Source organism: Bicyclus anynana, chromosome 5 (genome assembly GCF_947172395.1).
Source record: "Bicyclus anynana chromosome 5, ilBicAnyn1.1, whole genome shotgun sequence".
Taxonomy (NCBI): Eukaryota; Metazoa; Arthropoda; class Insecta; order Lepidoptera; family Nymphalidae; genus Bicyclus; species Bicyclus anynana.
Window position 1 is genome coordinate 15,870,859 of NC_069087.1, and position 26,505 is coordinate 15,897,363.

A 26,505-nucleotide genomic window follows, 5' to 3' on the forward strand; every position below is an offset into this window, starting at 1 on the left:
ATTAAAACAACAGATGATACCACGAATCAAGTAACATATTCATAGATAAAGCGTCTATCTATATTACTGTTTCGTAGAGGCAAGCGCACCTACTGTTTAATTCCTGAACTAATTTCCTTGTATATCTAACTTCAGCTTCAGAAAAGCTTCAAAATATTTAATTCTGTTTTGAGATTATGTAGGACATCAGACACACGAACTTTGAAAATATTATGCAAACAAAGAGCATTAAACGTATGTCAAAATAAACAGAAAAACACAGTTTAGATTTATTATTCCACAGAATACACATTTCCTATGTCTTGAATTACAGAATGCTACATTCATAGATGATGCTACATTGACATTCTGTAATTCAAGACATAGGAAATCACGAGAAGGAAAAGAAATAAATAAGGCCGCTCTTACATTTAATTTTTAATCCAAGGAGTAAATTAGTATATTTCAATCTCATTGCTTTTTCTACGGATTTTTATCTTTTTTTTGAAAAAGATATAAATAAAAAACTAAAAACTTTTCAATTTTTTACCTAAATTTTGAGGTTATGTGAAAAAAATGTAAATGCAAAAGTTGTAGATCTTTTTATTACCTACAACTTCGCCATTTAACTTTTTTCCATAGGACTTGTAGTTTTGCCGGAAATCAAGATAAACCATTTTTACCCTTAAAAACTCACCCCCTCCCACTTCCCAAACTCGGATCGACCGTAATTTATTTTGTTTTCATTTTAATCATATTCCCGTCCTTTTCTAATGGGTTCATCCTACTGTATTTTTTTTTTTGTTTCAAAAAATATCGACCCTAGTCTATAATAATCAGCCACAAATACATATTATTTATTAGACTAAAATAAATTAAAACTAAGAATGATAATAAGTTTTTATTGGATTAAATATCACAACTCAATATAAATTGAATAAAAAATTAACAATTATTTACATTAAACAAAACAATAATATTTATTAACTACTAAACCTATTTATTATAAAGATAAAATAAAAGGAAACATAAAAATATATCTACAGACTAAGGCGTCGTACAATTCATCCGAATCGATGTTCATTGGTAAAATGTCCAGAAGGCTGGCAGTATTGCCACGTTGTATGGAAATACTAATTGCCATACAACGTGGCAACGTTCTTTGACCCAAATATAGGCCAGCCTTCTGGTCACGGGATGCGTCGATTAATCGCTTTGTGATTTCTTTAAAAAGAAAGCGAGTACTCGACCTCACGGAGCTAGCGTTTCAACCGCAAACAGCTGAAATACGTAATTTCCGACGAGATTGCAGCAGCGCCTGAACAGCCCATCGTGCCAGGAAACTGGATGACAAGGCTTTATCCTTTGAGTCGAATAAGCGCCAGCTCTTGGATTACGCTGATGCATGGATATTTTGTCAGACAGAATTGAAAAATTCTATATCCGATGACTATTGTCAGATATCAATTTGGCGTAAAGTCTCAAAGGCAAGCGCCGCTCTAAGAATATTGCGAAATCGGATCCGATTCTAGTTTTTACCGTCGCGGTCGATGCCAAAGGCACTTATAACATAGTGGCGTAATTTTCTGTCAGTATTTGTTATGTGTAGTCCAGTAAATCTCAAATCCAGTTGAGGGTAAACATATGTAAATAAAAATTGTACGAATAACAATTAAAATGTTGTTACTTTCATTCAATGATCATCACTTTTCACGCTCTAAAGAGTTTAAATTAATAGCTTACACATGGCTCTTTTTGTGAGTTTCCAAATGCACTAATAAATGACTTTTTCGTGCACATTTATAACTGCATATTTCACAAGAAAATGGCTTTTCGCCAGTGTGGGTTTTATTGTGCTGTAATAAATTACTTTTTCGTGCAAATTTTTTATTGCATGTCTCACAGGAAAATGGCTTTTCACCAGAGTGGGTTTTAATATGTTGCAATAAAGTATTTTTTAGTGCAAATTTATTGTTGCATATGTCACAGGAAAATGGCTTTTCACCAGTGTGTGATAGTTGGTGCCTTAAAAAAGTACCTCTATATGTACATTTAAAATTGCAAATTTCACAAGAAAATGGCATTTCACCAGTGTGGATTTTCATATGCTGTAATAAATTATGTTTTCGTACAAATTTATTATTGCATATCTCACAGGAAAATGGCTTTTCACCACTGTGGGCTTTAATATGTTGTACTAAAGCACTTTTTTGTGTATACTTATTGTTGCATATGTCACATGAAAATGGCTTTTCACCAGTGTGGAACATTTTGTGTCTTGAAAATATACCTTTATGTGTACATTTATAACCGCATACATCACAAGAGTACGACTTGGTAGCAGTGTGGGTTCTCACATGTGTATTCTCATCTAGTACAGCTTTCTTGGGTTTCTTGATTATATTGTATAACTGGGGTACACAATTTGTGAATCTATTTTTATCTGTGTAAGGTTTGGTGCCGCTCTGAGATGATCGGTTCTCCTGTACAATGTTTCTTTCAAGGATTCGTTCGCTTTTCAGGATTGCACTTGCTTCTTCAGTTACCTGCACTTTGTTCTCTTTTTTCACCGCAACTCTCACTAACAGCGGAGCAACTGAAACAATAAATTCTTCTTACAATTTACACCAACAAACCTTTGTGACAGCTCTACCCCTACTGGTCAAAGATTCGACGTAAAGAATATATACCTTCATATGTTATTTATTAGTGATAAAAAATAAATGAAAGCCACAGGGACACATTGCAAATAGTTTGCCTACTTAAATTGCGGTCAAGAACATTTTTTATACAAAATTTAGAAAGCCCTGAACTAGATCAAAGGCAACTTAATACAGTAAAATTTGTAAAACATTAATTAACTGTTTTTTAATTCTGTTGGGTATATAAGCAATGAGGGAAGTAGATTAGTTAAAATTAATTGTTTAATAACTCACCAGGTGCAATTTAATTAGGCAATCTATGTGCAATGAGTCAATATGAATATTTTTAAGCATTTATTTCTTATTCTGAATAAATGACAGATGAGGGTATATATTTCTTATGCCTGATCTTGTACTATAATAATACTAAATAGGTAATAATAATAGGTAAATTACAGGGCCCGATTTGCTACAGACTATTGTTGTGCTCTGCTCATCAGTTGTCACTTACCTAAAGCCTGATCGCAGTCTGCTGATGGGGGAGGGTCATCATCATCATTCAGCCCCCAACTTCCTGTCCTGTAAACATAACAGCAGAATGTGAGTTTGTTAGAACTCAATGCAAGTTCAGCCACAATAACCGATGGTTCTGAACAATAGGGGAGTTGATGCAAATCATATTTATAATATGTATACATGGAATAAGGTTCCGAAATATATTGATATTTATAACTAAAAGTTAAGGATTTCATAAAACTCAATTTTAATGTCTATATTTTTTTCAAATTTTCCTAACGTTAAAATCCTGTCTTTAGTTTTGTGACGTCACAATGTTATTTGATTCACTAAATGTTAAACTAATTGTTAACTAATAGTTTTGACAAATGCTTCGTTTTGGTAAAGGATTTGTTAACGTGACGTCATGAAACAGTTAAAATATAGACCATTTGGCTTGTATTGTCAAGAACATATTTAAAAATTAAAATTTTCATGTAATCATGTCTCGTAAAACATTTATTTTTTCAATCTAGTCAAACAATAATGAACATTTAAAAAAAAAAGTGTTTACACAGGCAGCAGAACCAGAACACTCAGAGCACATTGTCTAAGACTTGGTTTGTTGTAGTGCAAAAAATGTATGGTCGCACCGAGAATTTCAAAGAAAACCCAAATTTGACTTATGATTAGATTTAATATTAAAAACTACAGCTAAGTTACAAGTAAGTGCCTGTTTACTCCAAAGTTGGGAGTAAAAGTGTTAAAATAATTATTACATATTGTGAAATAGTAGGTGACGCTCATACAAAGGAATGCGGCCGAACAATGGGTGCAATCTTGCACTTTTGGCAAGGGCTGCCTCACGTACTCGCTGCAGGGTTGCCTCGCGTAACACCTCCCCCCGTAGAACAGCGCCTGAACACCTTTGATGTGAAGGAAGCTGGGGGTTGATCAGGGTCAAACCTTGTTCTGACTTCAGGGACTACAATTTCCGTTGGTGCTTCTTTAATAGATTCTTGGATACGCCAGTATTTCTTATAAATCAGGAACGCAATAAAGGACACACCAATTCCCACGATTATGAGATATAGTGGTATGGTTGTGTGGTATATACTGCTTTCGGTTGCTTCTAACTTTATATTTATCGGATGCTGCGCAGAAACTTTTGTGTTGATCTCATGTAGATGATTAAGGTTGATGGTATTTAACTCTATTGAAGTTGGTGATTGCAGCTGCGGTGATTCCTCTGAAGTTATATCCATAATCTTTAGTACTTGGCCTTCAATGTGATCGTTCATATTTGAGATGACGAAGTCTGATGTAGTAATAGAGCAACTCTTCGGAATAGTTGCAAGGTAGCTTCCTTTTAATTCTTTGAAGAGATCCTGTCCGCAGGATACACGCACTTTTGAGGGTGTGGGAAAGTGCATAGTATAGTGTTTCTCGTCGAGCTCGTCATAAGCTGGGCGATGAATAGTTACTCGAGCCGCTTTGCATGTTGTTATCTTCCGTTGCTCAGTGATGAGTTGATGGATGCAATCTTCAGTATCTCGATTCTGTATTCCGCTGTTCTCGTTGCAGATGTACCACTTGCTGGTCTTCGGGCATTCAGCCTCTATGTACCTGAATTCTTTGCCGTATATTGCCAGGAATGGGGAAGGAGATATAAGGATTTCATTGAACTTATTAGGAATCATAGATAATCTAAACAAGGTATATATTTGAGGAAGAACTATTGGGAATTTAAGAACTATAATAATTTCATTATCTTTATAATAATAACCTACTCTAATTATTTCATAATATTCTCTCATATCAACCTCAATTATATTGTCGCTGTTATACAAACTTCGCAACTTGCTGAATATATTATTAAGCGATTTTCTCTGAATAATTGAATGATGTAAAGTCGACACTTTAATAAAGGCTAACACATTTTGCAATCTAAGTATCTCTTGTGAAATCGCATCGACGTTGTCGTCGATTATTAAGAATGTTTGTGCTAAATGTGCATATTTAACTAGGTTGTAGTCACGAGTAGCATCTGCCTGACTAATTTTGTAAATTAACTGTTCGATTTTTACCTGATTTTTAGTGATATTATCTATTATGTTCGAGTATTGAGTCATCCATTCCTTAGAGATGCTAACATGATTATTCAATTCTGTTGCTAACTGATTTTCGCTAGATTTAAGATCTTTAATCGCTTGATTATAATGCAATGCATCTGTTTGATCTAGGTTACCCGTTATACTATTAACTATACTACCAAGTCCATCTACTAATCCTCGTTTTGTACGATGTATTTCGAAGCTTTGTAATTGTTCAAGCACACTATAAGCTTTGTTAGTTAAGTACTGAATATGGGGTGAAAATAGTGAGTTAGTTTTGTTACTAAGCACTGGTTCTATGGCATCTAGTTGGTTAATTACCGAATAAACTTTAGTCTCGATGTCTTGTAGGTTAATGGATTGGATGAATGAATGATAGTGTGATATGATTCTAGTAGGACCTAGTTTGAAAGGCAAAACACCAGGGCCTTCATCAAGGTTCTCAAGTTTTACTTCCTGCGTCCATACAGTTACTGGCAGGAGAAGTAGTAGTATTAGATGAGCCCTGTAACAATTGATTATTTTTAAGCACTCTTTTAAGTCGGGACTTAGCAACGGGTCCTCGGCTTTTCTTAGTGTAAATGTGTATCGGTAAATTGGCAGTGATTTCGTTACACGTATAGCGTGGGGCCAATTTTTGTCTAGGAGCAATGGGATTTTTAATGTAAACCTGTTGCTCAGGGGAGTACTCTACTTCTGTTTCGCGATTACTATTGCGCTTATTAGTCATATCTGCTGTGCTGCTGTGAGGTACATGATTCATGAATTAAGTTATAGACTTTAGTCATTTTATATTTATGATCTGTCATGTATTGCTGTAAAAGATGAGATGAAAGGTCAATATCAAATGGATCTCGTGGGTCAAAGTGACCAGTAATAATTTCTATTGGCTTACACTTAGTAAAGCTGTGTATAGAATTATTATATGCTAGAAGTGCGTAAGGTATGAGGTTAGTAGTTGCTTCGCTCTTATGTTCAAGTTTTAGTATGCGTAAATGTTCTAGTAAAGTTGAATGAAATCTCTCAACGATACCGTTTTCGTTAGGTGTGTGAGGTGCCACTCTATGATGCTGAATTTTATGAAACTTAACAAATTCTGTTAAAAGTTGATTTACAAATTCGGGTCCGTTGTCAGTCACTATAGTGATAGGTAACGAATGATGTGTGCAATAGATAAGAAATGCTTGAATAACGCTAACAGCTGTTCCATCGCGTAAGTAATACGCTTGAGCATATTTTGAAAACGCGTCTACTATGGTTAAGAATTTATCACCCTGTATAGTTAGTATATCCATGTGAATTAACTCAAATGGTTTACCGGGTGGTGGTACGATTCGAAATTGTTGTTTTATGGGATTTCGATCATACTTTGCCTGTCCACAGATAGTACAACCACTGATAAATTTAGTGATATGCTCTCTCATTTTAGGCCAGTAGTATCTACGTGACAAGGCTAGAAAACACTCGTTAATACCGCGATGGTTAGTTTTACCATCATGATGCTTGTTAATAATCTCCTGCTGTTTAAGATATTCTGGAACATTTTCCAACTCTTTCCTTACAAGAACCAAGTTCATGGCTGAACTTTTAAAGTTATTTTGTATGATAGCTGTTATTCTACTCATAGCGTCAGAGGGATTGATGAGTAAACCTGTCTTTATCTTAGGATGTACATATTCTCTAATCGCATTAATAACGTCTTGCTCTAAGCTAGATTCGGATAACTGAATAGATGTTTTAGTATGTGTATCAAAAGGCTTACTAACTACAGTCTTACCTTTGATATCACCCACGATATTAAAGATAATCTGCTTAGTGAACTTATTTAATGGTTCTTCTGAGATTGGTACTTCCAAGATGCATCAGTATGAACTGTGATGGTTCTAGAATCATCAGTGCCTTCAGAAGCCGTAAGGGTTCTGGAGTCATCTGACCTTATGGAAGGGTTTACAGCTATTGAACTAATTTCTTCGACATTTAACTGAATTCGAGATAGAGCATCAGCGTTTGTGTTATATTTGCCCTGTTTATAGACAACTTCGAAGTCGTATTCAGTTAATTTCAAACGCCATCTTGTAAGTCTCGAATTTGGCTCTTTTAAACTCATCACCCATTGCAAAGGTTTATGATCTGTTAATATTTTAAATTTCCGACCAAATAAATAGGGTCTGAAATACTTGGTAGCCCATACGATGGCAAGAAGCTCCTTTTCTATTGTGCTGTAATTCAGCTCGCTAGAGTTCAGAGTTCTCGAGGCATAAGCGATAGGTTTATCTGAGCCAATAGTACCCTGGGATAACACAGCTCCAATAGCAACATTGGATGCATCAGTTGTTAAAATAAATTCCCTTGTAAAGTCTGGGTATTGAAGAATCGGGTCATTGGTCAAAAGTGTCTTGCAATGTTCAAAACACTTAACGTAGTTTTGGTCTAAGGTTATTTTAGAACCCTTTTTAAGGCATTGAGTTAGCGGTTTCGTAATACGTGCGAAATCGGGAATGAACTTTCTGTAATACCCTAAGAGACCTAAAAAGCGTTTTATTTCGGTAGGTGTTTTAGGAATAGGGTATTCCTTAATAGCCTTAATTTTATTAGGATTTGGCTTCACCCCGTCTCTGCATATGACGTGTCCTAGGAAATCGGTTTCCAACTTTAAGAATTCAGATTTATCCATCTGTATTTTAAAATTGGATTCGCGTAATCTATTAAATACTTTTTCGAGGTTAACCATCATCTCTTGTAGTGACGTGCTAAAAACTATGATATCATCTAAATAAACTAGGCAGATATTATTCTGCAGATCTCTTAGCACATTATCCATGACCCTTTGAAAGGTGGATGGGGAGTTTTTTAGCCCCATTGGCATTCTAAGGTACTCATAGTGTCCATTTTCAACGTTAAATCCTGTTTTCGGGATGTCAGTGGGGTCCATTTCGACTTGATGAAACCCACTTGCTAAATCTAAAGTGGTAAAATACTGACATTTACCTAACTTATCTAATACGTCCGTTATGTTTGGGATCGGATATTTATCGTTAATAGTTTTTTCGTTAAGCTTCCTAAAATCTACAACTATTCGCCATTTAGTTTTACCAGACGCATCTGCCTTTTTGGGCACGACCCAGATAGGCGAACTCCATGCAGAATCGGATGGTCGGATAATATTCTGTTCTAGCATTTTTGCAATTTGTTCCTGTATTTCCTGTCGGTGGACATAAGGATAACGATAACTTTTGGTATATACAGGGACTTCATCCGTCGTTTTAATACGATGTTTTATCTTGTTGGTGAATGTTAATGGTTCACCATCTATGTAAAATATATCTGCATAACGTGAACACAATGCCTGAAGGTTAGCAAGTTCCTCAGGATTCAGATGGTCTGTTCTAAGCTTAGATAAAACTTCGGATACGCGCTCAGGAGAGTTTTGTACATAATTACTCTCAATGTTAAAAAATTCACCTTCAATCGGTCTATCCATAGAAAATATTATGTCATTATCAGAATTATTATGTACTTCAACCCAACCACGATTATTCTCTACCGCAGTTACGCAATCGGTAATAGTGCAGTTACACATGATTTCATCTTGTACTAAGACATCTCCATCTGGGATATTAATAGGTAATTTCACTAACTTAGACGATTGAGCAGGAATTATGTCTTCGTACAAGTTAACGTTACGAGAATCGTAAATTTGTAAAGGTATTTTTGCGTTTCTCGTTGTTAGTACTTTATTCTTAAGGTCTATGTTACAATCCCAAGCAGTTAGTAAATCTAAACCTAGTAACCCATCGAAGTACTTATGAAAATCGTACACGAATAAAGTCATGTCGCCTTGTTCCTTGTATTCATTAAAACAAGGTAACGTGATAGAATGATTATGTGAACTTGTAAAATTTGAATTTGTTACTTCGAATGGTTCATAGTTTAAAGGCCAATTATAGAAATAAGTTTGGACAGCTTGCGGGCTTATAAAGGATTAATTTGCACCCGTATCGATCAAGATTTTAAGAGGTGGATCTTTTATCTGAACATACATAAGCTGTCTTTGCGTTTGCAAATTTATTTCTATTTTTGCTTGTCTGTATTGGGACGCTTCTGAAAATCCTCCTGTGTAGAAGAAGGGTCCTCTACTTCCTCTACTGTCATGCTATCAGTGTACTCGCAATCCGCTTCATAGTATTCAGGGTATTGCTCGCATGTATAGTAATAAGGTTCATATTCGAGATAGGCATTATCATAATCGTACAAATAACCTAGCTCGTTGAGATTTACATCGCGAGATTTGAAATAGTTAGACGGCGGCGGGTTGCCATGCTGTCTCCAATCGTGTCCAGTCATCGGCATTTGTCTCTGGACAAAAGGTGTTATACCACTCATAGGACGCGGGGAGTTATAATTGAATGTCTGATGCTGAGGTCTCGGAGGCATTCTGAACACATTACTTCCCGGTTTATAATTAGGTGGGGGTGCACGGAACATTTGTTGCGTACGTGTTGTACCCCTTGGTGGTGGTACCAGGCTCGGGCCAGGTCTCCAGCCTTGCGAACCTTGGTTCGTCATGCCATGCTGACGTGATGGTCCAGGCATGTTATTATAACCCGGTGTCATTGGAGGGTTAAAAGATTTTACTGGTGGAATATTGTTAAAATGATTAAAAGGAAGTCTAAAATTCATAGTAGGTGGTGGTAATTGTCTGTCTGTCAAGTCTTTCTTATGCGGTCCACCGTCATTGCGTTGTTGAATATAGAGGGTGTTCAATTCCTCCTGTACAAATTGAAGTGCTTTCTCCATAGAATTAGGTCGCATGCAACGAATCCTAGATCCTAGTGGGTCTTTTAGTCCTCGTAGGAAGGCTTGTAGCGTCAACTTAGAATATAATACTCTTTTCGCCTCGACTGTAGTTGGTATGGTTTCATGCAGACTAATAAAGGTAATTATTGTACTGAACAAGTCTTGGCATCTTTCATAGAACTCTTGGGGACTACTATTGCCTTGACACTGAAGGGATAAATCATTATAAAGCGCTGTCTCATCGCGTTGATCAGCAAAATTATTAATTAGTGCATTTCGGATACCGTGCCAGTTATCTGGAACGCCATAGGAGTTTATAAGCCTAGCAGCCGGTCCTGTTACTTTATTAAGGATGCCGTTAAATAGTGCCAAATTGGATAAATCGTTACCAGGCTCCGATTTAAAATGCGTTAATACTAATTGATCACATAGATTGATAAATCGCGTCAGGACATGTGGATTACCATCGAATTCGGGCACTAATCTAAGCGACTTGAAAATAGTATCTGTATCGTTCGACATGTCTATATTTCTATTCTTGTCTATTGTACTATTCCTACTATTCCTATTTCTAACCCTAGTACGTTGTTTCCGTGAATGGAAAATCTTGTAAAACTAAAAATAATTATTAAATTTTAATTAATTAAAAATCGATAACTAAACGCGGAATTAATAAAGGATAGGAAACACTAAAAATAAGGATGGCAAATACTTTAAAGATTCAAAGTACTTACATTTGGTTTTTCTCTGATGAATCTATGTCCGGATTCTTCTCGGCCACAACCACGATGTAGATTCGATGATCGCGGGGTCAGGTACTTCAGTTCCCTAATTCCCTAAGCGATCCTACCGACTGCGCCAAAAATGTATGGTCGCACCGAGAATTTCAAAGAAAACCCAAATTTGACTTATGATTAGATTTAATATTAAAAACTACAGCTAAGTTACAAGTAAGTGCCTGTTTACTCCAAAGTTGGGAGTAAAAGTGTTAAAATAATTATTACATATTGTGAAATAGTAGGTGACGCTCATACAAAGGAATGCGGCCGAACAATGGGTGCAATCTTGCACTTTTGGCAAGGGCTGCCTCACGTACTCGCTGCAGGGTTGCCTCGCGTAACATGCACAAACTGTGTTATAATACTAGTGTTGTTAGTGTTGTTGTATACTGACTTGTTCTCCGGCACAAGTGAGTCACTGTTCCAGCTCACACCTGCACGAGGCTCGCACACTTGTGATGCATCACAAGCATTGTCGCCAGCATACTGCCAAATACAAAACTCATTCACATGTCTGTTCTGTCCACAGAGAAAATTGTATGATAGATATGCAGAAACCACAACATTCTCACCTGGAAATGCTTGTTCATATGATCATTGTATTCAGTTTCTTGAACAAAATCCTGTAAACAAAATCTACATTCGAAGGTGAAACTTTCACACTTTATGTAACTCTCTCTTTTGACCTCGTGTTCTACAAATGCAGTACTTTCAGTCTCAGTCATTGGATCCTCTTCTAACTTGATGCTCATGACAGGATATTCCTCAATAGATACACAGTTATTTCCTTGTGCCAATTCCAAGTTATCAGCACTCAACATGGAGTCAGAATAGTCTTCCTGCTTCACATCTCCCAGAATAAATTCCTCTCCTGCTGTCTGTTCCTCTTCATCAGTGTGATCTATGTACAAGTCACAATGGTTAGCTCCTAATGTTGTTTGTGTCAAATTGCACTTCAGATGTGCAGTTGTGCGGTTCATCAATTCTTTGTGTTGTATAGTATTCTGAAAAACAGGTTGATGTTAAACAATCAACTCCTCATATTAAGTTTTTTTTCGTTCTTTACAAGTTAGCCCTTAAACTGCAATCTCACCTGATGGTAAGTGATGATGCAATCTAAGATGGAAGCGGGCTAACTTGTTAGGAGGATGAAAATCAAATCGAAAATCCACACCCCTTTCGGTTTCTACACGACATCATACCGGAACGCCTTAGGCCTTTGGTGGTAAGTCTTTGTCTGTAGGGAGGTAACTAGCCACGGCCGAAGCCTTTCACCAGCTGGACCTGGACCAATTAAGAAAATCTCAAACGGCCCTGCTGGGGATCGAACCTAGGACCTCCGTCTTTTTAATTCATTGCACTTACTGCTACCCCATGGAATATGTATTTCAGGTTTAAATATAAATGAAATTGTTAATACTAAGTACTCACTAATTCATGTTGTTCAACTAAGTCGGTCATCAGTGAATAGGCTCTCAAGCTCAGTTCTCTAAATCTACTGAAGTTAATCAATCTCTGAGCACAGAGCACACAGAGTGTTTGCTTTAAAGTTCCTTGACGACACAAGTGTAACAACTGCACAGAATTAAAAAAATATATATTAAAGGCTAGTTTTAAAAAGAATTGTTAAAGACATGGACATGACAAAAGATGCAGATAGAAATCTGTTACTAGCTGAACCCCATGGCTTTATCCCGTACTGCCCACTCCTATGTAACTCCTTAATTCTCTATGTGTCTGGTCTCTAAGGCATGCCAATCTGTACTGGGCTAGCGTTGTGGACTATGGCCTAATGCCTCTCTCTCTGAGAGGAGACTCATGCACAACAGTAAGCTGAATATGTCATTCCTTGATAATGTAGCTTTTCAATGATGAATATATAAAAATATAATATATTGATGAATATATAGATTTTAAAATAGGTATATCACTTGTTTTTGTCTGTTTGAACTTTAGCTCATATGTCTTACTTCAATGTTAAATTAATTAAACATCTGAATTATTTATTTAATTACATTTTACACATCACTGATTTATCAAAAATATACTCAGTATTCAGTATATTTAAACAATGTCAAGAAATAGTAAAAATTATAGCTTTAAAACAATACAATTAAATTCATAATTAACTCACAGACAGTCCAGTTAGCTGTTCATATGCCTCCTCCAACTTGTATTTACTCATTACAAACAGCTTGCTGTCAGTGTCCAGACATATCATGCACATCTGTAAATATACCAACAGTTACTTTTACATAAACATTTTGCTCAGAACTCTAGGTTGACCCTAGAAAACAAGGTACTTGTCTATAAGACAATAATAAAACCAATATGGTTGTATAAAAACCAGTTAAAGGGATCAGCTTTCAACTCCAACATCATTGTACAAAAAGCACAAAATCACATATCGAAACAAGTGTTGAATGTGCCGAGGTTTCTACAAATACTGGAAATTCAAGGAAACTAACAAATGTCAACAGTAAAAGAATGAATAAAATTCAGTAACAACAAATACACATATAGACTCAGAAACCATCTGAATCACCTGGCTGCCCAGTTAACAATACCACAGGGCATTTAATGCTTGAAAAGATGGCAAATTCTTGATTGAAAGCCACATATTATGACATATTTATAGATCTTCTCCCGCGAGGGAAAGTTTCAACTGCTAATTTTCCCTACAACTCCTCTGCTCATACTTTGTTGACTGATTGAATGAATACAATAGAACAAAAAAAAACTTTTGCATTACTATTTGCATATGAGTAATGCTGCTATAAATATGTCTTAGCAATGCTATGCAATGCTATGCTCCTTGATCTAAATTCACAAATAAAAATATAAACTGACCTGCTCTATTGAAGGAATAGCATGAGACTCAATCTGATTCACACAACTCTCTGTTTTAAAAAACTCGTTATTTAGAAAGTGTTGGGAGCAGATCACTGCATTGTCAGGCGGGTGGTCTTGTGTGCCGAGGGCTCTGAGCCAAGCAGTACGGAGATTGCCTTCACTAGGTAATCTGAAAATCAACATTCATGGTATATAAAACTACTTATACCTTGACAAACAGTGTGTGAGACAAAGTCATAGTTGTTTCCTAAGCCTTTTCCACACTTGGTCATTATGTTGTAGGTTATAGGAAGGTATAGGTCATAGTTACAGCATTATAGATAATGTTTACCTTGTAAATTGCCTGTGAGATTAGCAGCTGTGGCCGAAACTCATGAGATATAATTCTACTCACCCATGAAAGGTAATTCCCGTTCTCCCAGATGTTGAATCATTGTCGGAAGTATTTTTGCAGAAAGGCACGCAGCACTGCATTGTTGGTGTGTAGTTCTTTCTTCAAACGACTAAAGATCTTCGTCACGAATAAGTACAATAGTCCTCAACTATGTAATAGGTACTGCTCTTCGCACTCACACTGTATGGATACAAAAAAAACCATATCGTAATGATTATATTCTCTTTGCCTATACCTAACTGAACGTATTTTTTTTATAAGTCACAGATAGGATAGCTGTATTCTGTAAGTTTATGTTAGGAATCTAATAAATTTAAAGAAAACGAAAAGAAAAGTGTTTGTTATTATTTCCTTGCACACGTCACACGATACCATAGATAATACCAAAGATTAATAGATAATACACACGACACGGACGGAAATCAAATAAATATTTTTCACCACAGAGCAAGAGGCCGAAACTTCAGTACCATAGATATCATAGATTATTAGTGTCAAAGTTCAATACAAAGACTTTTGAACATGGGAGATGCATGTGTCGGTTGCGGAAATAAATTCGTAGGTACTAGTTAGAAAAATGTTGCGAATTATTATATTAGAGCTGAGTCGTACTTGCTAAAATACGTATGAGTATTAGTATTATTTTTGATTATTAGTTCTTATTACAGACATGTACTCCTAAATACCACTAAGTATTTAGGAGTACGTTTTAATAAAAATGCTATGCTCGTTACCGTTTTTTTATGTAATTTTCTTTCTATCGGCCTTGTAAAAAGGAACCTATTTTTTTTAAGACTCAGACTTAAGTCAAATTCGTCAACTTTGTGTTGTTTTTTGACAGGGACGAGGTAAACTACCACATCGAAAATATTTAAAACCAATAAATATATCCTGTGTCCTTACACTGAACACAACTACAAATTTAAATTTATTTAATTTATTAAACACGTTAGATTGTGATCATAAGACAGAGAAGTAACGTTTAGCGAAGCAGGTCCTGTGGTCATTGGTCTGAGTTAAAAAAGGACCTTGGTTATTTTACTATTCCGTGTCTGTAATTTTTACAGTTGTCGAGTCAATTGTCAATGTCAATTTTATTTTTATTTTACAATGTTTTGCAATGCAAGTTCTAACTTCTAAGACTGAACAGATTTGTTATTTTATTGTAATTTGTAACATGATTTTAAAATATGTTCCTTGATTTTAGCCGTGTGTGAAGATGATCATGAGTTGAGTTAGAAAATTGATAAATATATATTGAGGACAAAGATACAATTACGTAAAGATTGGAATAATTCCACGCACGCATTATTTAGGGTTTGTTACTATGACCGTTGTACAAATGAAGAAGATAAACAAACGAATTCCTGGTGTTTTGCCGCCTCCCCCTAAAAGTGAAATCGATGGCAAAGTTGAAAACCTATCATCCAAATCCATACCAGAACTAATGGACATACGAGACCGTCAACTAAAACTACTGAACAATAAAAGTTTCATGAACAAACTCGCGGATAAAGGGGCGAAGATACAGGAGTTTTACGACAAAGTACTTTCAGAAATTAACGCAAAACAGCAAGTAGAGCAAACTTGTCGTTTACTGAACGATATGAGCATAGATACTGACAAAAATTCAATACAAAATCTCGAATGGGAAGGTAAAATTAAAAAGAATGAGAATACATATTTAGATTCTGATGATGACAGCGAACCTGAAGATGTCTTGCATATAATAAGTCAGAGCACGTCATATGAAAAAAAAGTTAAGGTTTTGCAGCCAGAAAAGGCATTGGTAACTCCTGAAGATTTGTTAAGTATAGGTGTGTTTATTATGTTTCTATTACCTTTCACTGACTATATTTATAATTTATAAAATTTATAATTTGGCTAGGTAGAGATAACAACGTGAGCGGCAAAGGAGACCTTAATTTTGTAGCCTCAATAGCTCAACGGTAAGAGCATTCAAACTTATCACCAAGTGGTGGTGGTTTGAGGTTTGATCTCCGCCCTCTTGGTCTATTGTTGTACCCAAAAAAAAAGAATTGATTGAATGTCAAGGAAGATCACATCAAGTCCAGGGCTTTGCTCGGAGATAATTTTTTCTCTCTGTCATGTGATGGACTAGGCACCGGAACAGTGACTACATTGAATGCTAAGATATTTGTCTCTTCCAAGAACTTACATACATAGTACCCATAGGTTAGGTTACACATAATAAACCTGCTATGTAAAATTTCAGTTATCATCTTAGAACAGTAAATTGCACATCATTAAAATAAAACAACACATCAAAGTATAGAAGCTTCATCAATAACAAATTTATTTTGCTATTCTCTGTAAAAGTGTACCAGTGTGGTACCGCCTATAGTGACAAAATAATGTCAACATACCTTTTACAGACTGTCCTCAGATGTTGACTTGAGAAGTGAGAAATTCAATAATAGCAAAATAATGTTCTTAATTGTTCACAATAACCTACATATAACATAATACAAGTATATAGTTGTATCATGCACTATGTTACTTAGCCCACTTTTGAAGTGGCACTTTCATTCAGTACAACACCTTTTTTATTTCAAATCTAGATTCTAGCAGATGTGAAAATACACATTAATCTATTTCAGTTTAATTTGACTTCTTACATTGTATTATTTTATTTATATCTATACTAATATTATAAAGCTGAAGGGTTTGTTTGTTTGTTTAATTGAACGAGCTAATCTCTGATCCGTTTTGAAAAATTCTTTCAGTGTTTGATAGCCCATTTATCGAGGTAGGCTATAGGCTACATTTTATCCCAGTATTCCTACGGGAATGGGTACCACGCGGGTGAGACCAGTCCAGTATAGTCAGTGAATGCGGCATCTACTAGTTTGAGTATAAAAAATAACACAAATAAATACTAATATCTTCCCTTTCTTTTAGGTGAGATTCCACACATAAAAAAGCTTGTTGAAAAAACAGAAGTCAATGCTAAACCCAAAACCACAGGTCAATATAAACCATACAAGACAACCGTATCAGATGTACACAATCCAGAGAAGGAAATACTTAGAAAACAGAATAAAAATTGGGAGGTCACAGCCGCGACCCCACCTCCAATAGTACACGGCCCAGCAAAACCATTGACTATAGAAGAGTCTTTAAAGTTGCAGAAGGAACATTATAAACACATAAAAATGATTGAAGCTCAACATGCAGCTGAGAAGTTATTAGCTCGATCAGGTGTCAAAATGGCTGAAATGCCACAAGATTTTACAAAGTTTGGAAACTATAGATCTGCTGACAGTGATGATTCAGGATCTGAGGAGTCAGATCCTGAAGGCAGTGATAAAGAAGTCCTCGATGAAGAACCAGAGAGAGGTGGAGTTGTTTTTACAGTTATGAATTGATGTTTTAAAAGAAATGTACTTTAAATGATTATAGTTTACTTATAAGAAAGCTGTAAGCATACAAATAATTTATAAATAGGTTTTTGTATTAAATAAATAAAAATTGTGATAAGTATATATTCTTATATATTTTTTTTATTACATTTTAACCCATTAATTTTATTTCAGTCTGATAAACATTTCTCAGCATCTGTACAGAGACCTAAGCAATTTTCTAAAAGTTGTGGTCACTAAATCCTATAGAAATATGCTGACTTGCTTTATTACTAGCACAACCTCACAGTTTTTCTCACATAGTTCCCAATCCCGTGGGAATACAGGGTTAAAAATTAGCCCATGCTACTCACTGATAATGTAGCTTTCTATTGGGGAAGGATTTTTTTTCTTTTTAGTAGTTTTCGTTTATTTGGTACATAAACAGTTAAATTCAAAAATACAAATCTTTCCTCTTTATATTAGTGTAGATTAATGATTACTAGTTAGTACTGAGTCATTGTCTTATAAGACATCCACATTCATGTCTTTACAGGGCTAGTAGAAGCAATTGTTAACTAACCTTAGCCTACAGTAAAATGTTCCCACCACAGGTAGATGTAATTTTAATGACAGGTAAGTACAGAATTATGTTTTTCTGACCTTACACCAGATTACCGATTCTATACCTTCAGCATGCACTATTACGAGTATGTACTGATTCTGTGCTTTGGTTACCTTAGTGACATAATATTTATTAATTATTACTTAGTCAAAATAGCAAAAAATTGTGCAAGCATTTAAATTCCATAAATAAAAAGCGCGCATGCCTTTGGTGTCTCTTTACAAACACGCAAGAGCCATTATCGCTTACTTTGAATTATGAGAAATATTTTCATTCACACCATGCCTTCATACCAGTATCTCCAATATTTAATTAATCACATTAATTAATTTCACATAGATCAAACAAAACAAGCAACTTCAAGCGATTTAGCTAAACACGTAAACGTAAACATGCAGCGTAATATAGATAAAAGCTAAATCATTTGTGTACGCGAGCTCGAGGTAACCGCACGCCTGCTTTCGTGCGCTCTACATTTTTGTGCTTCGAACTGTTCATAACATTTATATTATTTTATTACTTATAATTTTGTGATGGCTCCGGTGTCTAATAATGTTGTGGGTATCGACGATGATCAGCGTTTTGCCCTTATGAAGGTATGTTATCTTCTTTTACTTCGTTTCTATTGTGTAGGTAAACTAGTGTAATGTAATGCACTACATACGATAATAATAATTATTATTATGTAGGTACCTAGGTTATATATTAGGTAGGTAGGTAACAATTAGAGAAAATAAAAAGAAAAACATTCAGTTGTTTTTCCGGTTTTGCATTTGTTTACACTGCTTGTTTTTTTTTAATATATTTTTTTAAACTAAATTTTATGCCGGAGTGCACTATTTCTCCAAATAAGTGAATATATGGAGTAATTAATTAATCACAATAAACATATAATACGTAATGATAAATTAATAATTTATTATTAACAAAATAATAATAGGATTACGATTTATTGATCGAATTGAAATTTGAATTGTATGTGAATGTGAATTTGAGTTTGACTTTGACAATTGACGTGACACTTGAGCCTTGACAGCCGATTTTCCTACAGCTATTTTCCACCCTTTCCACCAATGCATAGTTTGGACTACTTTAGTATTTTAGTCGAGTAAGTACGAACGACTTTTGGGCGGTAAATCCAAAAATTGTTCTTACTCTACTAAAATACTAAACTAGTCTGTACGGCCCTATAAACCTTTAGGCGATCACGACCATAGATTTCTGGTCCATGGTGGAACATCACTTGACTTGCTTGCGAGCTTTCCTGTAGGTAATCTTTTATTCAAGTGAAATGGATTTTTTTTTCGAACCTTGAAACACCACAGATTTTTTGTTTCATCATGGAGGGGTGCCTAACTGCCTAGGGAAGCTTTTATTTAAAAAGGGGAACTTAAATCCAATTTTTGGGTATCCTTTGAAAATGGGGGTGGAAATCGTTTTTTCGTTCAAGTGACCAGAACTTGTGGTGTGTTTACTTACATAACATAGGCATTTTTGTTGAAAATTGTATAGAACCAAAAATTATTAAAATTATAAACTAAAAATCGTTCTGGCGATATCGGCTGCAACGTAATGGAAATTAACGTAAAAGATACTTACTCTTGAGGAAGAACTTGCATCACTAACGCTCCACCCTACGCCAATTATTTTTTAAATGCTGCCGCCCATACATGGCAAAATACAATATATTTTTAATTCATACTCGTAGCTGGGCCCAAAATTTAAATAAATGAACCGTTACTATGTCTAAATTAGAGTCTTATAATAAATAATATTTAATTAGATTAGTATAATTTTACTTTGATTGACAGTTGCAAACACATTAAAAACGCACGATTTCAACAAATAACACAAACATTTTTATTTTTATTTTTTATATTTAACAATGGTAAATTCTAATTATTTTTCATGATATTCATTTATTAGAAAATAAGCGATTTTTCTTCATTAATTTATTTTCTTTACGTTTAACCCATAATGGTTGGTCTCCTTTTAATACTGCTTTGACTGCTCCTGAACTAGATTCTGTCCGGTTTACCCGCCTAGTATATACCTATACTCAGAGGCAGTTTAATATACTCGCGTCATATTAAAGTGGGCGGATAATTGTGCCTCTGAGTATATTTTACATCTTTATAGGTACCTATTAGGCTATTACAAATTGAGGTTTCTTATAGTTAGCAGTTTCCTAGCTGTGATGAAAAATTGTGTTACGCACGGTAGGAATTTATTTACCCACGCGTGCTCTCTAATACCTCGCGACGCTCAGGATTCGTTCCCCCGAGCAAAGCCCTCGCATCACTTGTGGACTTAAAATCCTTTGCTTTTTCGGCATTCAATAAGCGTGCACGTTTTGAAATATCAATGTTGCTGCCTAGCATAATAAATACTCACTAAGTATTTACTATTTTTTTATTCTTTATCTTCTTTAAAATATTAAATATATATAGTTTAAAAAACTAAAAAACACGCTTTTATCACGCACTAAAAAATTACAAATATTGGATTTAAGTCACGTGACTTTTCGTATTCCTGAGTTCCTGACATCAAACCCTTTGATTTGATATCCTTAGCATGGGGATGGATTTCAAACAACCAGTCCGCCATCTTGGGGAGGTCGCCATATTGGATTTATAACGACGTTTTTTAGTTAATCATGTATTGTCATCAGAACTCAGAGCGTGTGCAAAATTTCACCCTAATCGAAGACCGGGAAGTGGGTCAAATTAAGATTCCAAGATTTTATTTTCTTACATACATAGTTACAAGTGAAGCTGATATAAGCGTGTTAAAAAAAACCAATCGCGCTTGAGAATGTCCATGACAGTTTTTCTCTTTGCAACTTTGTATAACTCATGCCTTGAGATGGTTGCTCAAATCGTCAGAATGATAGTCGTTATGCAAACTATTAATTCACTTTTCATTTATCTGAAGCACAGATTGATTTACACTACCTATTGGAGATGGGTACTCATCTCAACAACATGAAGGCCCATCTATCGCGCTCGAGAACCAAACTAAATCCTCTTTGGCTCCTCAAGGTACCTACCTACCTATGGGTTATGCCGATTTAGCAATAGTATGATATTATTGACAAATTGGCATAATTTAATAAATGAACAAACTAGTTAGTAGTGTCGTTTGTTATTTAAAAAATAGGGTCCGTAATTATACTTTGATTTATTTTTATACTTAACATTGATTACATTATAAAAGGAAAATCGTAGATATCATTAATCTGTGAGGAAAACTGCAAGAAACATTAGGTACCTTATTCTTCCACAGTGATTGTAAGATGAAAGACGGCTAATTTAGACATACTTACATAAACGAACACATTGTTCAATACATCATCATCATCATCATCATCGTCATCATATCAGCCGATGGACGTCCACTGCAGGACATAGGCCTTTTGTAGGGACTTCCAAACATCACGATACTGAGCCACCTGCATCCAGCGAATCCCTGCGACTCGCTTGATGTCGTCAGTCCACCTGGTGGGGGGTCGGCCAACACTGCGCTTACTAGAGCGGGGTCGCCATTCCAGCACTTTGGGACCCCAACGTCCATCGGCTCTTCGAACTATGTGCCCCGCCCAATGCCACTTCAGCTTCGCAACTCGTTGAGCTATTCAATACAAATGAATAAAAATGTTTTTCAATAAGAAATAAATAATCATATTAGATGTTCGCGAAAACGAAATATGTGGCTCATGTTTCTAAAACGCTCACCGCGATTGGTACATAAATTACCCTGGCGCTATATAGATATATATAGTATATCTCTCATTCCGGAAGGAGACTCGTGCTTAGCAATGAGCCGAATATAGGATTAATTAAAAATCAATACTGAATATTGATTAAATATACATAAGTAAGTAGTATTTCAGTATTATCAACTTCTTCATTTAAGCTTTGCTTCATTGATATAATCCGAAAAAATATACTCAGAGGCACAATTATCCGCCCATTTTAACGAACGCGAACGAAGTCACGGGCGTCTGCTAGTTTAGTATAATTTTAACATCACAAATAAATATTGAACAGTTATCTATTTCTAACGGTAGGTACATATAACACGATACTGTATGCTTCTCACCATAAAGTAATCGTTGAGATTGATTTCGAAATTCCACTAGAGTGGAAACTTTTATCGTGCTTAATGGAAAATTTTACACTAGCTGTCCTTAATTCTTTAGCAGTAACTCATTAAATGTAAAGTAAATAAACTAAGTATTTATGATATTAGTAAAATATATACAAATCGTCAAATATATTGTTTCAAATATATTGTTTTGCGTTAAATTACGATTACATATTAAAACGAGTTCAGCTATAGTCTGTTAGTTAACACTCCTATGATATGCGGGCGACAGGGGGAAAGATTGCGCGGGTGTGAAATCGTGCGTGCGGGAAAGTGACGTGCATCAGTCGTGAGTTTTTCATTCATCGCTACACGCCCCCCGGCCCGCGCTGTACATCAGGAGTGTTACAAACGAAGTTCCAAGCTATGTAGAAAGTCTAGTCTAGTCCTAGCCTACATCGAAAGTTGTATATTAATGTCTTATGAATACCTGTAAATATAAATCTTCTAACTGCAAGTATAATTTGTTTTTAAGTTGGTGTATAATAATAGACGCACCAAGCAGTTGGTCCACCTGATACTAAGTGAAAGCCATCACTCGCTCAGTCCCAATCAATGGCGTAGGTGCCCAGGGGCTAGGCGGTGCAATGCCCCATGGCCCCTTAAGCTCAGGGGGCCCTCGAATCTTTACCAGAAAATCGCGATCGAACTGAACTTGTAGAACTTGAGAGCTGATGATAAAGTAGCTTAGCTCTGTATGTATTTGTATATACGTCGTCGTCGTCGTCATCAACCCATATTCGGCTCACTGCTGAGCTCGAGTCTCCTCTCAGAATGAGAGGGGATAGGCCAATAGTCCACCACGCTGGCCCAATGCGGATTGGCAGACTTCACACACGCAGAGAATTAAGATAATTCTCTGGTATGCAGGTTTCCTCACGATGTTTTCCTTAACCGATTGAGACACGTGATATTTAATTTCTTAAAATGCACACAACTGAAAAGTTGGAGGTGCATGCCCCGGACCGGATTCGAACCCACACCCTCCAGAATCGGAGGCAGAGGTCATATCCACTGGGCTATTACGGCTTTGTATATACATCCTACTAATATTATAAACGCGAAAGTTTTTATGGATGTTTGGATGTTTGTTACTCTATAACGCCGCTACTACTGAAGCGATTTAGCTGAAATTTGGAATGAAAATAGGTTTTTGAAAAACTAAATTCCACGCGGACGGAGTCACGGGCGTCCGCTAGTATTTAATATTTTTAATTGATAGTACCTAATCAGTTTAGATAGTAGTGGGGCCTTATTTTTTTATTTGCACCAGGGTCCTTGGTTACCTAGCTACGCCACTGATCCCAATGAATTTGTAAGTTGTAGGTGTAGCCTTGCAAAATACATTAAACTATTTACATATAAAAGTCAAAGTCAAAGTGCATTTATTCCAATTAGGCATGTATGTGTTATAGTTTCGATGCACTTTTGAAACTAGATAATAGATATAGTTATTGGTGACAATTGGTCGAAAACTTAAAAGTAAAGTTACGAGTGTTCCAAACGCGCCTTATATATTATTTATTATGTACCTATGTCTACTAACAGATTGTATCTAGTACTAGCTTGTGACCTAGGAAGTTGCTAAGTGCGAATAGGTGTCTGAGAATGTGTTGGTAATTATCATAACGTAATTTACAAGTTATTTTGTCTTACGAGACCTTTTATAGACATTGTTTCCTATAGAATAGGTATGAAGATTTGTATCTAGGTATTAGTTAATAAAAAAAGTCCTTCAATGCACTCCGGATCTCTCACGTTTATTATTCCGCTTCAAATCGGGGAAATATGGAATCAGAATAAACTTACAATTTTTTAAGTTACAAGTTTTGGTCGGGTTTGAAATGCCGTTCGTGATTTTTCAACATTTTCAAATTGAATGTTGATGAAACAGGAAATATTTAGGTCTGAACTCATCTTGACATCGTCTAGAACAGAAGATAACCTTTTAGAGCACACCTAGTCATTAAGAACACGTCCTAATTAATATCTATCATGCCCTGTCATACCCTTAATTTTATAAGTAGAGCCTAATATAATTTCATAATTTCACTAACAACTCATCGAGCTGAAACTTGAGCGAAATAGATTTTTTTTTCAAAATTTAAGAGCTATAGAAAACACTTGCTTCCACACTTGATTTTAACGGTTACACCTTAGTATCGGCGGCTTAATCTTCATCATCATATAACAGCCGATGCACGTCCACATCTGGACATCAATCCTCTTGCATGGACTTCCAAACAAAATAGTTTCGAGCCGCCAGCATCCAGCGACTCCCTGCAACCCACTTCAACAACCTCGGTCAACCTACTGGGGGGTCGATTTACACTGCGCTTTTCGGTGTGGGTTCGCCATACTACTTTGCCGTCTCGGGATTATTTACCATTTCTTAATAATCTCGAGACTTTTGAAAGCATAGACACTAACAACTGACAAGTTGAACAGTAAAAGGAAAAAAAGTTACTTCCGTTTCTACACTTTTTTATGCTTGACGTTAGATAATCGTTCATTCATACCTATATTGTGGTTGGATGTCTACATTCTACAAGTGTAAAATCCTCAAAATCGATTATGTTTTCGTCACTACGAAAATCTGTATGCCTAGAGGCACTGCACTATACCCTGTCTTACACATAGCTGGAAAATACATTTGCACATTTTCCACTGCACGCTACTTACAATCCACTTCTTAAATTCAGTTACGAAACGCCTCTCACTTAGCCTTAATGCACATTGCGTTGTGCATCTTTAACTACGTATACTTATTATGTAGGTGCCTAATTTAAAGTAGGAAACTTCAAATGAGGAAGAATATTCGTATTATTTCCCACTATTGCAACTTTTTATTCTTGCACATAAAAATGAGTGTCACTCTCTCTCATTAGTGTCAATTAGTAAACTCAAAAACGGTTTTTGTATTTTTATTGAAACACAAGTTAGGGCGAACCCAAAAAATTAACTGAAAATTTGGTGTAATACAGATGTATTTTGTAAATAGTAATGAAGGCAAAAAGAATTGGGAAAAATTTAGGAGGCATCTGAAATATCGAATAATCAAAGTTGTTATTTGCTAACTATCTTATTAGCTGTACTGTTATAGATGGCATTAATAGTCAGGAGAAAGTAATATTATATCTACTTCTTGATACCGAAGAGGACATTTGTGTTAACGAGTATTTAAACAATAAAAGGTATATAATATATTACTATAGAAAATTGATGGCACAAAATATTTCATCTAATTATTCTACTATATAAAAAAAATCGGATTTTCCTTCCTGACGCTATAACTCTAGAACGCACGAACCGATTTCCACGGTTTTGCATTCGTTGGAAAGGTCTCGGGCTCCGTGAGGTTTATAGCAAAGAAAAATCAGGAAAAGGTAGGGGTAGGGCAGGGGTAGGGGTAGGTAGGGGTAGGGTAGGGGTAGGGCAGGGGTAGGGTAGGGTAGGGTAAGGGGTAGGGTAGGGGTAGGATAGGGGTAGGGTAGGAGTAGAGTTGGGTGGGGGTAGTTGAAAGTTTACATCGAGTTTCACGCGGACGAAGTCGCGGTTGTCCGCTAGTGATATATAGAATGGAATATACTTAAAATGTTCTACGCAAATAAAGCGATTCTGTCCAAATCCAATAAATTTTATATAAGCCGATTAAGAATGATATGAAGTTAATTACGGATACTTGCGATTTAAAATTCTGATCGTACCTATTATTATGTTATTGATTTAACATGTTGTACTTGTTTAGCTTACCTACTGTGTCATGGGAAACAAATATTCCCCAAGAGTTAAGACCACACATAAAAAGTAAAATTAATTTAATGACTTAAACATTTAACTAACTAAAATAGCTATGTGTAGTCCTCTAATACCAAAGAAGTTAAAGTTCATTTATTTCAATTAGGCATAATTTACAAGTACTTTCGAAACGGCAGGTAATAATATTAGTAGATGATAGTGATAATAAGTGGTCGAAAACTTAAAATCACAGTCAAAGTGTATAGTATGTATAGACTATAAACGTGTCCTAAAGGAACTTCTTAACTCTATACCCGGGTCATAAACTCAAGAAACGAATTTCTTATCGGCCCCATGACGCGATAATCCACGCTACGCCACTGCACTGACCCTCAAGAGAACTTAAAGAATCAGAATTTCGACTATTCGTAGCTTATCAACGAAAAGTCGATATTCTGATTTAACTGTCTCATTTATTATATCAATTACGAATGTATTGCAGGGGCGTAGCTACCGCCGTATCAGCCGTATCAAAGACCCCTGGACTACAGCCCCTTACGTTTAAATACAAACATTAATAA

At 35.7% G+C, this 26,505-nt stretch overlaps 4 protein-coding genes across 4 annotated transcripts in view; 2 read left to right on the forward strand and 2 right to left on the reverse strand.

Moving 5' to 3' along the window:
- Nucleotides 1-26,505, reverse strand: part of LOC112043700 (peptidyl-prolyl cis-trans isomerase G) — a 244,743-nt gene that overhangs the window by 113,631 nt on the left and 104,607 nt on the right. The window lies entirely within an intron of this gene.
- Nucleotides 405-14,451, reverse strand: LOC112043628 (oocyte zinc finger protein XlCOF6). Its single transcript, XM_024079137.2, has 8 exons — nt 14,054-14,451; nt 13,657-13,828; nt 12,941-13,033; nt 12,238-12,381; nt 11,379-11,810; nt 11,201-11,292; nt 3,133-3,200; nt 405-2,575 (listed from the first exon to the last, which is right to left on the reverse strand). The coding sequence occupies exons 1-8, from the start codon at nt 14,131-14,133 to the stop codon at nt 1,719-1,721; spliced, it is 1,938 nt and encodes a 645-aa protein (XP_023934905.1). The 5' UTR covers nt 14,134-14,451; the 3' UTR covers nt 405-1,718.
- Nucleotides 15,148-17,567, forward strand: LOC112043639 (uncharacterized). The gene is made up of 2 exons (XM_024079147.2): nt 15,148-15,870; nt 16,976-17,567. Exons 1-2 carry the CDS (start codon nt 15,381-15,383, stop codon nt 17,440-17,442), a joined length of 957 nt encoding a protein of 318 aa, XP_023934915.1. The 5' UTR covers nt 15,148-15,380; the 3' UTR covers nt 17,443-17,567.
- LOC112043655 (SEC14-like protein 2) overlaps nt 18,457-26,505 on the forward strand; it is a 44,880-nt gene continuing 36,831 nt past the window's right edge. The window contains exon 1 of the mRNA XM_024079170.2: nt 18,457-18,636. Within this exon, the coding sequence (XP_023934938.2) occupies nt 18,574-18,636 (63 nt within the window). The 5' untranslated portion in view covers nt 18,457-18,573. The remainder of the gene's footprint in view (nt 18,637-26,505) is intronic.